The sequence below is a fragment of the Lycium ferocissimum genome, chromosome 1, assembly GCF_029784015.1.
Source record: "Lycium ferocissimum isolate CSIRO_LF1 chromosome 1, AGI_CSIRO_Lferr_CH_V1, whole genome shotgun sequence".
Classification (NCBI taxonomy): Eukaryota; Viridiplantae; Streptophyta; class Magnoliopsida; order Solanales; family Solanaceae; genus Lycium; species Lycium ferocissimum.
The window spans coordinates 71,404,098-71,420,638 of record NC_081342.1 but is presented as its reverse complement, the minus strand read 5'-3'; the positions used below and the strand labels follow the sequence as shown (position 1 = coordinate 71,420,638).

General features: G+C 34.8%; 1 protein-coding gene and 1 long non-coding RNA gene across 13 annotated transcripts; one reads left to right on the top strand and one right to left on the bottom strand.

The window, feature by feature from the left end:
- The first annotated feature begins 7,943 nt into the window (after window positions 1–7,943).
- On the top strand, window positions 7,944–8,502 carry LOC132031203 (uncharacterized). The gene is made up of 2 exons (XR_009408183.1): window positions 7,944–8,264; window positions 8,313–8,502. It is a non-coding gene; the product is annotated as an uncharacterized LOC132031203 (long non-coding RNA).
- Window positions 8,503–9,487: 985 nt separating this feature from the next.
- On the bottom strand, window positions 9,488–16,410 carry LOC132059457 (uncharacterized). 12 transcript variants are annotated; one of them, XR_009415583.1, is made up of 9 exons: window positions 16,261–16,410; window positions 14,111–15,004; window positions 13,508–13,693; window positions 12,688–13,305; window positions 12,097–12,417; window positions 10,688–10,831; window positions 10,496–10,560; window positions 10,046–10,345; window positions 9,488–9,878 (listed from the first exon to the last, which is right to left on the bottom strand). XR_009415583.1 is itself a non-coding variant. In XM_059452093.1 (6 exons), exons 2-6 carry the CDS (start codon window positions 14,970–14,972, stop codon window positions 10,812–10,814), a joined length of 2,007 nt encoding a protein of 668 aa, XP_059308076.1. In that variant the 5' UTR covers window positions 14,973–15,004; window positions 16,261–16,410; the 3' UTR covers window positions 9,488–10,811. The 12 variants fall into 12 exon arrangements, 1 of the variants encoding a protein (XP_059308076.1); XR_009415582.1 differs by having other exon boundaries at window positions 10,496–10,831; XR_009415581.1 differs by having other exon boundaries at window positions 10,046–10,560.
- Between the last annotated feature and the right edge of the window lie 131 nt (window positions 16,411–16,541).

The following is a 16,541-nucleotide window of genomic DNA, read 5'->3' as shown; positions in this document are numbered from 1 at the left end:
ACTTTTCTTTTTGGTATGTTTAAAAAAATGTCTCTTTCTATATTTAGTAGATTTTTCAATTCTGTACGGCAAGTTTAAGACCGCAAGATTTAAGAGTCTCATTTGTTTCTTAAATTTTCAGTCCAGTCAAACTAAGACACTTAAATTGAGATGGAAGGAGTACTTAACACCCCCAATCAAATGTCACATTAGTTGTATGGAGATTATTTTCGTTATACGGCCAACCAAACACAATATATTATTTCATGTGAAAATGGGATTAATTATTCAAATACCATCAACCAAACCACCCCTTAGTGTATAATATAACTTATCCTAAAATGTCATTTAGGTGAGCACCGTGTGTATGGGAGTTTACTTTATTCGAAGCTAAGACCAATGGCTGTCATTACTTGTGTAATCCAATTCTTCCTAAACGAATCTTTGCTGCCAATTGCATATTTTTATCTATACTTTCTTCTCATTGGCCGGTTAGTCGGTGAGACTGCCATGTCATGTGTTCTCCTCTACTAACTTTAGTTTGAGAAGAATTCGTCATGTTTGAACTTGGATATTTCTTTTCTTTTCTTTTTTCTTCTATTCGGTTTTTGTGTTGAAACCTCCATTAATTTGAATTTGCGTCATTTAAGGCCAATTAAAGATTCCCTACCAATGCAAGATTTCTTTACATGTCATTACTCTTGAATAATAATCTTCATCGTGTCGTGCCAAATGCAATATCCTTCTTCCTTCTCGCGAACCACGGGAGAATCTAGCGTCCAAAGAAGCAAAGCTTATTTTCCTTTTAAGTCAAATTATGTAGTATCGTATTGAATAGAAATGACAACTTCTAGGCATCATCTATCTCTATGCTTTCCCAGCCAAGATGTGTCCGTGGGAGGAGACTTCAGGGTCTTGCGTGCACTAAAATTTTAAACTTGTCTTCTACTTTTCGAAAATGTTTGGAATAGAGAACTTATTTTATCAAACACCAGAAAGTAAATACGAAAATTATTTATTTTCAAGAGAATATTAATTCCCGTCTACCAAACACAAGTTATGTGGTATAACAAATAGGACGTTTTCTATCCTTATTTCTCTCTCTCTCTTTTTTTTTTTTCCCAAATGAAGTAGTTTATTATGAACAAGCTAAGTCGTAGAAGCAAAAAGTAGCATCCAAATCTCTGTCCATACATACATATCTATGAAAAATATACAAGTAGAGAGTATGCTGTACACGGCAAACGTAATAAAGATGGCATGTTTTTTCCAATTAGGACAGCTCGTTTCTTATTGTCTTAATTTGAATAGTATTTAAGTTATATATATATATATATATATATATATATATATATATTAAATATTTTCGTATGATAAGTGTATTTTTACTATTCATTGATAACAGGTTATACTTATTATTTATTTTGAATTACTAGTTGTTGCTATTGCATAGAGTTACCTGTAATTATCTTTTAAGTGATCTAAATTTTAAATATCTTTTCACCAGTTAGTACGTGGACTTCAACTCATTTGAGCTGGACGATAATTGACCCTCTAGTGCAAAGGTAACGGGGAGCTTGACTATAAGATCCATCCTTTAAACAAATATGCTAAACGGGAATACCTCCCAAAGCCGCTAATAGAACACCTGGTAAAAAAAATCAATCTTGAGTGAAATAAATATAGCGACTTAGTATTGATGCCCCATCTCTTTTTTAGAGTCCGTTTGGATTGGCTTATAAGTTCGAAAACGACATAAAAATTTTTCAACTTTTGAAAGTGTTTGGTGGCATTTTAAAGCCATTTGTCTTAAATAAGCCCAAAAAAATGAGCCCGTTTTTAAAACATCTTGTCTGTGACAAAAAAATAAGTTGGACTACCCAGCTTATTCTTTTTCGATTTTTTTATGTTTTTTTAAACCTATCAAACAGGCTCTTAATTAATGTAGTTGTTACTTAAATATGTCTATTCTTCGGATTTCTTCTCACGCAAGTCTTGTCTGCCCCTGCATTCAATCAGTGGCGGATTCAATAATGAGTTCACAAGTTCAGTAAAATTCATTGCACTATATTATGTCAAAAGTAAGTATAGATAAAGTTATATATATTTCAGAATCCATTCTGTTAATTTAGAGCTTGCATCGTCTAAATTATTGACTACCATTTTTATTTTTCCATTCGATCTTCAATGCCCATTTTGGGGCCCAAATAATCCCAACTCGCACCAAGAAGTCCCACTTGGAGGGTAAAACACTATCTACTAAAGACGATTCTATTCCTGAGGCTCGCATTGACTTTTAGCCATTTATGTACTCCTCCATCATTGGTCGGTCAGATTTCCAAATTAGTTGTACTTTCCACACGACCATGATTTTATTGTTTTTTTTTTTTTCTCTTTTGTACAATCAAATGAAGCTCCAAAGGTCAACACCTCCTTGCACCTACTATAAATGTAGTTTTGCCACCCATTTGTGTTTGAAAAGAGAATTTTTCAATTCACGTTCATTTAAACAATTATTATTTTTTTCGTTGATAAATTTACTTAATTTAATATCTAGTGTGTATTAACTTATTGACTTTCATAAAGTCGGCGTTAGTGAAAGTGAGAGGTTTTAAATGGAAAGGAACAAAGCTTTAAGTATAAGCTAAGTGTTATAAAATATATATATGAATGTCCATATAGTCTAGGTTTTCCACATGTCCTAAATAAGAATAGGTACACGTACATTTGGTGGCATGTATGAAATGAAGAAAATGAAGCAAGGTACATGTACATTTGGTGGCATGTATGAAATGAAGAAAATGAAGCAACACAAGTTTGATTTTAACTCTTGGTGTTGTCATTGATGACTTCATCAAGAGATTTACCATCTCTATAAATAGATGGTTAAGTTCTCAATTTGTAAGGGATATCAACAAGAAGTGAAATACAATCTCTCCCTCCTTTCTACAAAGTTATTAGTTTGTTTCTCTTGTTTATTTTCAATTATATAGTTTTATAACACGTTATCAGCACGAGACTCTACCACTATTAATTGGATTCAAATAGATTGACGAGTTGCTCTTTTGATTGGGGTATGATATTGATCCGAACACTCTGTCTACGAAAACCTTTGATGAGGAAGGTTTGCACTTTGAATTCGTAGCTTTATTACTCAACCTCAAAGGTAAGTAATTGAGATGTTGCACAAATGCTTGTTGAATATAGCCACTATCTGTATCTATTCTTGTTAATCATGAAATTTTAACTACTGGACAACACGGAAGTTTAGTTTGTAATTATCCAGATATGTAATATTTAAATTATCTTAATCATGTTTTTTTATGATATTTTTTAATTTATGCCTATGTCACATGAAGTAATAATATTATCATAAGCATATTGTGATTACAATTGAAGATATGATTATACCTTGATTTGCTCCTGAAGTAGCAACATCTTAAAAGAGGTATTAAGCTCTCATAATTTGATATGCTCAGAACACGTAGAGATAATTTTGTTCTATTCCTGAAGAATGAGAACTTTTGATAAATGTTACAAATAGATCCATTCCCTGAAGTGAATGTGATAATATGTGATAATATAGATCCATTCCCCGAAGTGGTAAAACTTGAAACTTTACTCCCGAAGCAGTAAAACTCTGAAACTTTACTCCTGAAGCAGAAAGAATTACCAAAATATCTGAGAAATACTCTGAAGCAATGTCTTCCTGTGTTTGAGCAAAATAACAAGCTATTGATGAGCGTCGTATTTCAAGCACATTTAAATAATCAGGTTTCATTCCCCGAAGTGAATGAACAAATACCACGACTTATCTCCTGAAGGGATAAAATACAAGGAATGTAGATGTTATATTTTTGTGGTATGAAATTCAGACATTGCTACACGTACCTGTCGTACGTCGAAACATATCAAAGTATCATTCTAAGACAAAAGGAAGCAGAGTAGAATGCTTTCTCCTATAACCACATTAATACATTATGGTTAGTTGTTATTGATTTCCTTGAAGGAAATAACAATTAATATATCTCTTTATGAAGGATTTGATTATTATGTGTTTGAGCTTAGATACAAAATACTCAGTTAATGATGAATCTCCCTGAAGGAGATGTTTGAAATATTGAAGTTTAGAATTCAATGTTTATTTTGTGACACCAGCAGTGTCAAAATTTGCTTTCATGGTACCATAAGTATTTAAGAAATATTTGGTAATGGAAATTAATGATCAAAGGCTTCAGAAGAGATAATTATTTATTTACAAGTATCATGACACTAGCAATGTCCAAATAATATCTGATTATGATAAATAAATTGAAGTCTCTTGAAGATGTTATATATGATAATACCATTCATCGTAGATCGTAATTGGTACATCGGAACATTGTAGTAGACTTTGAAGTTTACTAACAATAAAATTGGTTATCATATTGAGACTACAAATGATCGGAATATTAAATATCTTCAAGTTACTATGGGTAAGAAATACACAAGTGAAATGTTACCCAAGCATGATGAGATCATATACCACAATAAACCAGAAGTTTATTGATATACAATTTCATGCAATAGTAAACCAGAAGTTTATTAAAAGAAATAACACTCGTCATAGTAAACTTGAAGTCTACGGGTACAGATAATTTTATCAGTTGACATGACCATTTTGATCGTCCTGATTTAAATCTGATGTGCTAATTGAGTATTAAAAACATATTGAAGAACTAGAAGATTCTTCAAGAATTTGTTTGTGTTGCTTGTTCTCATGATAAGTTGATTACACCAGCTAATGTTGGGACTGAATCCCCAAAATTCTGAAAAATATAAAAGGTGAATGTGGGCCCACTCACCTTCAATGTGATGTCTTAAATAGATGCATCCATGAGACGGTCACATGTATGTTTATTGTCAACTGGCAGTTTGACATTTACGAAGTTGCTTGCTCAAAATGATTGAGTTGAAAGCATAATTTTTAGAATATGTAATCAAGACAATCATCTTGATAATGCTGATTTATATCTAAGTTGGTTTGGCATTAAATGCCTCCATAATATAGCCAAACCATTGCTTATGAGAACAGAGTTTGAGATGTTGATGCGAGATATGATATATTGCATACAACAACACTTGTATGCTTCAGATCAATAAATTTTGATAAATTCTCCCCTCATATTTGGTTCAGGGTCAGGAACTAGATATTTCCATCTTTTAGCATTTGATGTGCGGTACATAATTAATGGATATATCATGATGCACACAGATGGATTTTCCCAAAGAAAATGGGGACATATGTCACTAAAATAAGGGGGAGAGAATAAGCAGCTAAGAAATATGTTGTGAATTATCATCAGTATGATCCTCAGATAATTCAAGTCAAATGCTGGAAGCATTTGCTGACCCAACTATTTCATATTTCATCTGCAAAATGCTCCTAATGTCCCTGAAGGACAGAGTCTACAGCATGCATGAAGCGTGGTAGATTAATCGGTTCCAAATGCAATAATCATTGAAAAGAAAGAGGAGCAAATGATCAATGATCATTATAAGGAGGCAATGTGCTCTTGAAGAGCCTACGACATAAGACTTTATGAAACCTTATGAGAGGTTAGGTACCTAAAAATAATGAAAGTGATGAGATCTCAATAAGTTATGTCACATTGAGAACTGATACAAATGATATATCGTCGACGATATCTTTGGTACAATATAGCGCAATATTGTAAAAGATTGTGAGGATCTAAATTCTACGTCTATTAAAGCATCTTTGACGTAGAAATTATTATCAAGTGAAATGACGCATCTTGGTAAGCATAAAGCTTATTTGACCTGCTGTCCAGACACCAGAAGATGTCATATCATTTAAATAAAAATAGATGTTTTCACATCCTATATGGATTACTTGACAAAATTTATATGAAAATTTCTGAAGGGTTCAAAATGCCTGAAGCATATACAAATTCTTGGGAAACTTGTTTATAATCCTTAAATGGATTAAATGAATGTACTGAAATCGCCTTAATGAATATTTATTGACGAAGGGTACCAATAAGATCATGTTTACCCTTGTCTCTATATGATAATCAGAACCTTTCATATTATTATGCAAGTTGGTGACTTGAATATTATTGGAGCTCTTGAAGAGTTTCCAAAAGCACTTGATTATATCTGCTGAAATGAGAAAAATGAAATGGTCCTGAAGTACCATATATTTGTGCAGTTGATGCATTTATATATCTTGTTGTAACTACAGGCATGATATAATTTACTCCAACATGGAGTTATTGAAATAGATCAACTGCATATTGCAAATGAAAGCCCTGACATGAATGTATTTGTCCTACCCAATACTGTCAAGTGTTTTGGACATACAGGGCATTCATCTGATCGACATAAGAATTCAATCCAGATGTGTTATCTATTTCCATGAAGGATTATTGTCATGACAGTCAAATCATAGAAAGACAACAACAAATTATGAAGCAAGTCATGATGTACTTGTCCTGATTGCAACAATATTATACGGCGATGATGCAACTCTATCTGAGAAAGGAAGATGCAAATCATCAACCAGTTCGTCAAATGATCATTTGACAGATCTGATAAAAGCTCTGTCAATCTCAAGATATGATAAGTTGGTATACAAGATTTGTTACATCATCGTCAAGAATTATGTGATGCTTTAATCAGGGGGAGCAAATACGCACTGTACTCTTTTTCCCTTAACCAAGGTTTTGTCCCATTTGGGTTTTCCTGGCAAGGTTTTTAATGAGGCAGCTCTCAAAGTGTATTACTAGATATGTGTACTCTTTTTCCTTCATTAGGACTTTTTCCCACGGGGTTTTTTTTTTCCTAATAAGGTTTTAACGAGGCACGTCATCTATTAATGGTTTGAAGTAATCCGGGCGTATGTGGTATAACCGCCTTAGTGAATATTTCTTAAAGGAAGGCTATACAAATGATGCAATTTGCCCATGTGTTTTTATAAAGAAAGTAATATCGGAGTTTGTTGTACTTCTTTGTATATGTTGACGACATAAACCTTATTGGAACTCTGCGAGCTCAAAAAGGCAATTGATTATTTAAAGAAGGAATTTGAGATGAAAGATCTTGGAAAGACAAAATTATGCCTTGGTTTGCAAATTGAACATTTGACAAATGGCATTTTTGTCCATCAATCTGCCTATACAAAGAAAGTGTTCAAACGATTTTATATGGATGAAGCACATCCATTAAGTACTCTGATGGTTGTTCGATCACTTGATGCGAATAAAGATACGTTCCGATCTCAAGAAAAGAATGAGGAAATTCTTGGTCCAGAAGTACTATATCTTAGTGCAATTGGTGCACTAATGTATCTTGCCAATACCACGAGGCACGGCATAGAATTTTCGGTTAATGTGTTAGCGAGACATAGTTGTGCTCCAACGAGACAACGGGCGAATTAAACACATATTGAGGTATCTAAAGGGGACTATCGATTTGGGCTTATTTTATTCTAGCAATTGCGGTACCGATCTTGTTGGTTATGCCGATGCGGTGTATTTATCGACCCATAAGCTAGATCTCAAACAGGCTATGTATTTATTTGTGGGGGAACTGCCATATCTTGGCGATCTCAAAGCGTCTATTGTGGCTACCTCATCAAATCATCTTTGAGATAATAACTATTCATGAAGCGAGCCGTGAAGTTGTGTGGCTGAGGTCAATGATACATCTCATTTGAGAAAAGTGTGGTTTGAAATGTGATAAAATACCCACAATCTTATATGAAGATAATGCAGCATGTATTGCCCAATTGAAATGAGGATTCATAAAAGGAGATAGGACAAAACACATTTCACCAAAGTTGTTCTTCACACATGAGCTCCAAAAGAATAGTGATATCAACGTGCAACAGATTCGTTCAAGTGATAATATGGCTGATTTGATCACCAAGTCTCTATCAACGCAACTTTCGAGAAGATGGTGCACAAGATTGGAATGCGAAGACTCAAATACTTGAATTTGAAGTTCTCATCAGGGGGAGTTAATACATGTTGCACTCTTTTTTCCATACAAGGTTTTGTCCCACTGGGTTTTTCTTGTAAGGTTTTTAATGAGGCAACCAAAATGTATATTATTAGAAATATGTACTCTTTTTCCTACACTAGAATTTTTCCCACTGGATTTTTTCTAGTAAGGTTTTAACGAGGCATATTATCTATCAATGGACATCCAAGGGGGAGTGTTATAAAATATATATATGAATGTCCATATAGTCTAGGTTTTCCACATGTCCTAAATAAGAATAGGTACATGTACATTTGGTGGCATGTATGAAATGAAGAAAATGAAGCAAGGTACATGTACATTTGGTGGCATGTATGAAATGAAGAAAATGAAGCAACACAAGTTTGATTTTAACTCTTGGTGTTGTCATTGATGACTTCATCAAGAGATTTACCATCTCTATAAATAGATGGTTAAGTTCTCAATTTGTAAGGGATATCAACAAGAAGTGAAATACAATCTCTCCCTCCTTTCTACAAAGTTATTAGTTTGTTTCTCTTGTTTATTTTCAATTATATAGTTTTATAACACTAAGGGTTTTAGAACTATTATATCTTTTAACATATAGTTTTGTAGCAGTCAATAGTTTAATCCTAACCGTGTTGTTGCCTTTTAAAATAGTCACAAGACTCACAACATACATGAGTTGAATTATACTTGTAAGATCTGATCATGATTGAAGAGATAATTGAACATACACGTTATGTAAGAAATTAAGATTAAAAAGACAATTAAATATACACATAAAGGCGGATCTAGGATTCAAAGACGATCAAGGGACCATTATCTTTAAACATGGTCATGGGAGAGAAACTTATTTGGGGCTTCTTAAGGGAGGGTTTAATTGAAAAAAAAAAAGTTGCTTTAAAGCAATGTAGGGTTTTATTTTAAAACTTATTTGGGGCTCTAAATATTTTTTTGGAAAAAATTAAAGGGGAGTGGGGTGGGGGGGAGGGGGTTTGGTTTAATAGTGTCCCAACCGACTTTTATGCTTCAGAGTGCCTATATGTGGTTTTATGGAGACGGATCTAGGATCTTAATTTGATGGGTTCAACCTTTAAAATTTTACTACTAAACCCCTTACATTTCTAAAATTATTGATTCAAACTCTAATAATTAATAGAACTTTAATAATTTTCACCTATATATCTATACTCTAAATCGAAGACGAGTAGTTAGAAGATGAGAGCTCTTTTGAAGAAAATGAAATCTTTAGGCGTCCCAAATTGTAATCCTGGGATTATTATCCCACATCCAACATGGGATGGCTAATACCAATATTTTTGTATAAAATCTATACTGGTACGTATTAGCTAATACCCATAACCAAACATGAGATAAATGTATTCTCAAGTTCTTTATCTCAGAGTTAATATCTTAATCTCGGTAACCAAACAACCACTTAATAATTTCCAACACAAACTCAAGTTTCGATTAAATTTGCTTAATCTCTTTGCACTGATAATCCAGCAATCGATTGTATTGCCCAAATAGAGGGGCCAGCATAGCATGAATAAAAAACTCACATTGTGAAGTTTCAAAGAGAGCTACAAAGACTAATATTCGCATTAGAAAGGCCACCTTGCCTTGTGCCGGATAACTCTAACCACCAAGGCTTAGGCAGATGAGAAGAAATCACATCGTTCTTTGTCTCAGCTGAGATTAAACCTGCATTCCCATGATTTTTGGATCTAGGCCATACTCTTGGGTGCAACTTCTGTGTCCACTTTATATGGCTCATCAGAGTCTTCTCCTCCACGTTTTGGCTCGTTGGAACTCCCACCATCGGCATGCTCTGGAAACTCTGGATCAAATCGGGACGAGCTTCAACAATAGCTCGTCTCAGCTGCAGCTGCCTAATTGGATATGCAATGAATTACTCAATTCCTAATATATTCTTTTTCCAACTAATAATTAGCATGAGAAAAATAAAAACCGCAGCATAAACTACTATAACAAATAACACAAAAATGATAACAAAATGACCTAGAACTAATAAGAGAAGCAATGCAAAAAATCGTACATTTGAAGATGCTGATTCACTTCATCCAGCCGTGAAAGAAATGGAAAGTCACCAACACTAAGTATCTGGCGGCTTCACTCACTTGATCTTGGAGTGGTTTAGGGGTTGCACAACACTCATTTGTCATCATTCAGCAGAAATTGAATTGCGATATCTCGGATGCTGACCTCACGTTAAGAGGAATGACAAAGAGGTGGAAAGTGTGCGCGCACAACTGGCATCATTAGAAAAATTATTGGATATCTTTAGTGACTTCCTTCAGTATCTGAACAGACAGGCCAAAAACTCCTCGAGTCATAACTGCAATCAAAGCACAATAGAACTCTTTCAGTAACTTGCATTCTCCTTATCGACAAAGAAATGGTTTTGATCATTTTCGTTCTTCCTGTCCTAAGCTTTAGAGAAGCTTAGTTGGAAGAAAGAAAACTTGTAGAAATGTAAAACCGATACCTCCTGGAGCTGTTCTTACTTTGGTTGTTCTAACATTCCATTAATTTCACACGTATATGTCTCTCCTGTATATTCAACGTAGAATGCTGAAGTGTGCGATTATATCGATCATTTATCAAGAGTAGCTAATGAGGTAATTCCACATATCATTAAGCAAGAAACAAAACCAATTCATATGCACTAGACCATTACCCTGGTTGGCATGAGTGCTTCAATAGAAACGTTCTACAATTTGCAATCATGAACCTCTTGATGATGGGTTTCGAGAACAAATCTATCTTCTTCTCAACTCTGAGTGCTTGACTAGCAGGGTGCCTCAGAAAGTGTCTAACCAACCTTCAAAATAAAACGTTGAAATTATCAAGAAGACACGCATACTGGTTGCTATGAATGAGAATTTGACTGAAGATCATTTTCTTCGTTTTTTTCATAGAAAGTAGGGACCAAAAATCATATTCAATTGGTCAAACACTGACCATTCCTCCCACGCCATCCCGGGAAAAATGAAAAGAAATAAGAGAAGGAAAACGATATCCATGCAAAGCAACCTAAAGCGATAAGCTACATAACTTCTATTTATGAATAGTGGATACTCTTTAACCACAACAGACACATACCAACAACTAAGATCATGGCATATGGCCCAGAGGCGGAGCTAAGATTTTAAGTTCATAGGTTCTAAATTATAGGAAAGTCAGTTTATTGGATTATGAATAAATTATTTATACGTAGTAAGTGGATTTTTAAACAAATGCATGGTTTAGGCCAAAGCTCCCCCCTCCCAAGCATATGCAACTCAACTATCTAACCATAATTCACTTATTAGCAATGTCGACTTTGTACCATGACATTAAAGCCAGATAGCAAGAAGTTCCAGGTTAATAAACGAAAAGAATCACTGCCTGGTCACAAACACAGATCAGAGATAAAACTATCAATATATTCAAATCACTTTCAATTCAGAATCCAGGAAGTATTTCAATTTATAGATGGACATCAATGATATAAGGGGTGAATTGTGCAACCATTTATAGATATTCCAGAGGTATTTATTGTTTTAGATAGGCCAATAAAAAGTTAGAGAAATAAAACTTAGTAGGCGTTTGGACACAAAAAATGTGATATTTGAGAAAAATAGTACTCAAACCTTTTCAATTTGTTTGTCTTACTCTCCCTTTTTATCTGTTTCAAAAAGAATGTCACTTTCTATATATAGTAACTCTTTACACCCAATATCCTACATGGGCATATGTAAAACCACAAAATTCAAAGGGTATCTTGGTACATTACACGCATCTTTAGTTTAAGATCACAAGATTTAAAAGTGTTCTTCATTTTCTTAAGCTTTGTTCTGAATCAAACTAAGACAAACAAACTAAAATAGAGGGAGTAATTGGAAAAAGTTAAAAAATTTGAAATTTTGTGAGTGAAAAACAATTCCACTTGAAATATCTCGTCTTCAAATATTATTTCAAAAAATAAGTCCAATGTACAAACAAACACGATTTGATTTTTCTTTTTGAGAAACAGTGAAGAATTTGTACGGACAAACGGGAGCTTTGTATTTACATTTATAGATAATTCACTAAATGAAGGAATACCTCTGCCTTCAAGGGGTGAAGTAGTGCATGCAACTTCAGCTTCAGTAGGCCATTCAGCGCCGACGTCTATTTCGTCAAAATTGATTGGCTTACATTTGCTATCTTTACTTCTTACAATTGCCTGTAACCAGAGATTGCAATGCACATAAACAAGATCATTGAATATATCCAGCTCCAACCTGTCCCGTCTTTTGCCATGGACACTGTTAAAAGTGCTCCAGTTCCATCTACACCAGTGAAGACTACACGGTTGACTCAAAATCCGTATAGCAGCTCTCTGTATAGTTGGAATTTCGTAACCATAACCCATCCACCAATCAGCTGAGGACACAAGGGAGAAAATGTGGAATCAATTAGAGATCTTGTTTCCTATATGTTAATGGTATAATCAACCTATCAACTTCTTCCCTAAAATGGATTATTTGACTTGCAATATTAGAGTTTAAACTACATGTTTATGTAGAGAAAATGACAAAAATGATCCATTATGTTTGATGGTAGGTTCAAAATACTTTGAATTAAACCTGACATCCACCTTTAACATGTTTATGTTATGCAAGTGTACTTCCGGCGATTGAAAAATTAATCTACCTGGGGCATTCAGCCTCCTTCCCTTTATCGCAAATTCAGTCCCTAGAGCACCTTGGGCATTTATGTATACGGGATGTTGTTTAGTAATTTCTACTTTATCTTTATCCTCGGAAGCCATTTTCGTCATGGCTTCTTGAAAACCATTCCTGATCCTCGAATCAATCTTAAAGCTCGGGCTGTAGAAAATAGAAGGATTAAGGAATGCTGCTGCTGCATGTAACGGGGATTGAAGCAGCATGCTCCATCTCCTGTCAATGATATCCCAAATCGGCTTATATTTTTCATCAACATCCTTATAGAATGCTTTGATGGAAATTTTTGCTCTTTCAAATCCCTCGTACATATATGCCATAGCAGGCATGTCTCCATCGACAATCCTTAACAGTTTAAGCAGAGGTTCGGAAACCGAGACAGCTTCACGTGCGGATCTCCAGAATCTTTCAAGGCACAACAATGACTTTATGGCTTGGACATCCGGGTGCCTACTGTACGTGGATGACAACCACTCCACATGAGAGAACATGTGTTTCAAATTATCCTCTTGAATCACAAGGGCCCTTAATGAGAGAAAATTTGCCACAAACTTCGTAATTCTTGGTCGAACGAACTCCCCTCCACCTGAAAATTTTAAGAAATTGACATAAATAGCTTCAAACAGAAATAATAGCAAATGTATATTTTTTGTATATTAACGTATAATATACATAAAATATACGTTTTTGATACATAATAGTGTATATTTTTTGATTGGTACATAATAGTGTATATTTGGCCAGTGAATGTAATTATTTTTGACCAACTAGTCAAATATGTAACTTGCCCGAAAATTTTCTCATCATATCTAGAATCCAGTCATTACTGTATATGTATTTTGTGATTGTATTTGCCTCTTCAAGGACAACATTCACCCAGTCGTTCTTGCTGAAATCCTCCAACATTTTATTGATACAATGTGAAGCACATGGAGACCAGAACACCAAAGGGTACTTGTCCATGATAAGCCTTCCTGCATATAGGGGTGGCAAAATTAGCCCATGAAAACATAACCCACCAAATCAGCCCAAGTTTGAGCTGGTCATTGAACCGCCTATTTCAGCCCATAAAATTGGGCTGATATGTGGCCTAAATTGACCCATGAGAAACTTTATTAAAATATTTTTAAAAAGATATTTTGTTAATTTAATATGTGTTATATATATAGTCATCTTAAAGAAAAACAATAGTTTTATTAGGTACTAAAATTATAAAAGAACAAACAAAGAAATTAAAATTTAGTAAGAATTGGGCGGGTTGGGTTATGACCAGCTTTTAGCCCATTTCAGTCCAAGTAACTTTTGGGTGGGTCAATAACCAGCCTATTTATTAACTCAGCCCATTTTGACCCGGCCAAATTCAGTCGAACCCGTCCATTTGACACCCTTACCTGCATATATGTAACCAGCAGAGCTATCTGTCATTACTTGGACGACATATTTAACACCAATTTCCATAAGAACTGATTCAAGCAACCTGAATAGATAATGAGGATCATCTGCATGATCAGATACATCTACGGACCTAAGGAACACTGTCCCTTTAGCACATGCCACGGAAAATACCACAAGGGATTTGGCTCCCGTACTTCCATCAGACCAACAATCACACAAGATCGTGCATCCCGTTTCTTTCCATTCATCCCTTAATTTCTTGTAACAATCGTTAATATCGACTTTAACTTTCTCCAAAAGGTTGCCGCCCAATTTTTCAGTACCTGGAGCTTTATACCCCGCTTCACACTCGAGAATCGCATCCACCATTTCCTGATAATACAAGGACTTTGCAGCTGAAAAGGGAATTCCATTGTGGTAGAAAAACGAAGCGATTTTCTTATCAGCATTGACCTGTTTTTGCTTTTGAACATCATCAATTGCTGGAGGAGAACGGCGTGCAAACATAATAGACGGACAAGGACTACCGTTCTCTCCATTAAATCCGTGATGGGGACGGGTCCCACTGCTTGCTGAAGAGCTACTTTCCTGACCATTGACAGCCGCCTGATCCAGTTTTGCTCTCTTAGGATTTTTCTGTTTCTTCGGAGTGTTCAAAATACTTTTAATGTGATCCCTTACCTCATTCGGGACTTCAGAACATGGAACTATGTCTTTGTTTTTTATTTGAGCTAAATGAAACTTCATCCTGTAAACCCCGCCACTGAACTCCCGCCGACAATAGTTACATTTTACTTTTTGTCTAGTAGCATCAACAAGGACACAATGTTCCCAACAGGCATCTCTTCCTCTAACCATAACTATAGACTAACCAAGACAGATTTTTTTCCCTGTACCAGTAATACTATTATAAATGAGTTGTAAACTACAGCACACTTCATCATATCAAACTAGCACAAGATGAAAACATTGTCACGGAAAAATGAATAGTGTAATCAGGTAAGCAAGAATGCATGACATTGCAATAACCAAGTAAAAAAAAAAAAAAAACTCCTTCCTCCCCCCCCCCCCTTCTTCTTTTTTAATAATCATGGTGTATGGGCCCACTTGTGCGCACCTCAACTAACTCTTCGGGGTACTTGCTACTTCACACCAGCACACGTACCGGTAACTCTGTCCACCAAGGCTTAGATAGATGAGAAGAAATCACCTACCATTCTTGCCTCCGCTGGTATTTGAACCTGAGACCTTATTTTTCCCCTTTCTATTATGGAATGTTCAAAACTATTTGACACCATTCCAATAAAATGTTGTTTTGTATAGCTTTCATGACTTCAAATTCATTTGAGTACTTAAAATGCTATCTTTCAAACTATTTTTTCAACTATTACTTAATACTTTTCTTCAACTTCCACTGATAAAACATACAAGTCAAATTGATATCCTAAACTCCCCAGTCAAACATAACAACAACAACAACATACCCAGTATAAGTGGGGTCTAGGGAGGATAGAGTGTACGCATACCTTATCCCTACATTGACAGACCCTAAGCTCAAGAAAAGCAGTCCAAAAAAAGAGAGAATGAAATATGAAGAGGCCATGACAAAATACTACTCCGGCCATCTCAATTTATGTGATATAGTTTGACTAGGCAAGTAAGATTTTTGAAACTTGTGGTCTAAAATAAGTCATAAATATTTGTATGGTTGTAAAGAGAAAGTTTTCAGTTGAATTATTTCTAAATATAGAAATGTATCACTTTTTTGAAACAAACTGAAAAGAAAAATGTATCACGTAAACTGAGACATAGGGAGTACATAAAGCATGACAAGACAAAGGAACAATAACTACCACAAAATAATAGGATAACCGAAGTACAAGAGACAATAAATAATAACTTATATCGAAGGACAAGGAATTACAAGATAATACTATGACTAAAACATAAAATGCAACTGGAAGAAAAGAACAATAACCACAACAAAATTCAAGGAAATAACCAGTTAGTAAATAAAAAATTCTAGTTTAGCTCATAAAATTATCAGTTTAACTAAGTTTTGTGAATTAATTAATGATTTAACCAAAAAATTCACAACTTAGTTTATAGAAGGATCTAGAATATTCACTGGAGAGTAAAAATTGACCTGGTGGTTATTGTGGTTGGAGAAAAAATCGGCGATTGGCTATCCGAGGAAATGAAAGACTACGGCGATGAATTTGATTTTACTCGCCTAGCCGATTTTAAGGCGAGTTAGCGAGAAGATCGGTTTTTTGCCTTATCACGTGATGCTCACGTGCTTCATCTATTTGGGCTGCTCCACATGTTTATCATCCGGGTCGGGTGCCCCGCCCATATTTTTTTTTTCTTCTTATTTATAGGAGGGAAAGGGGACAAATAATTGTTTCTAGGATTGCTATTTTAAAA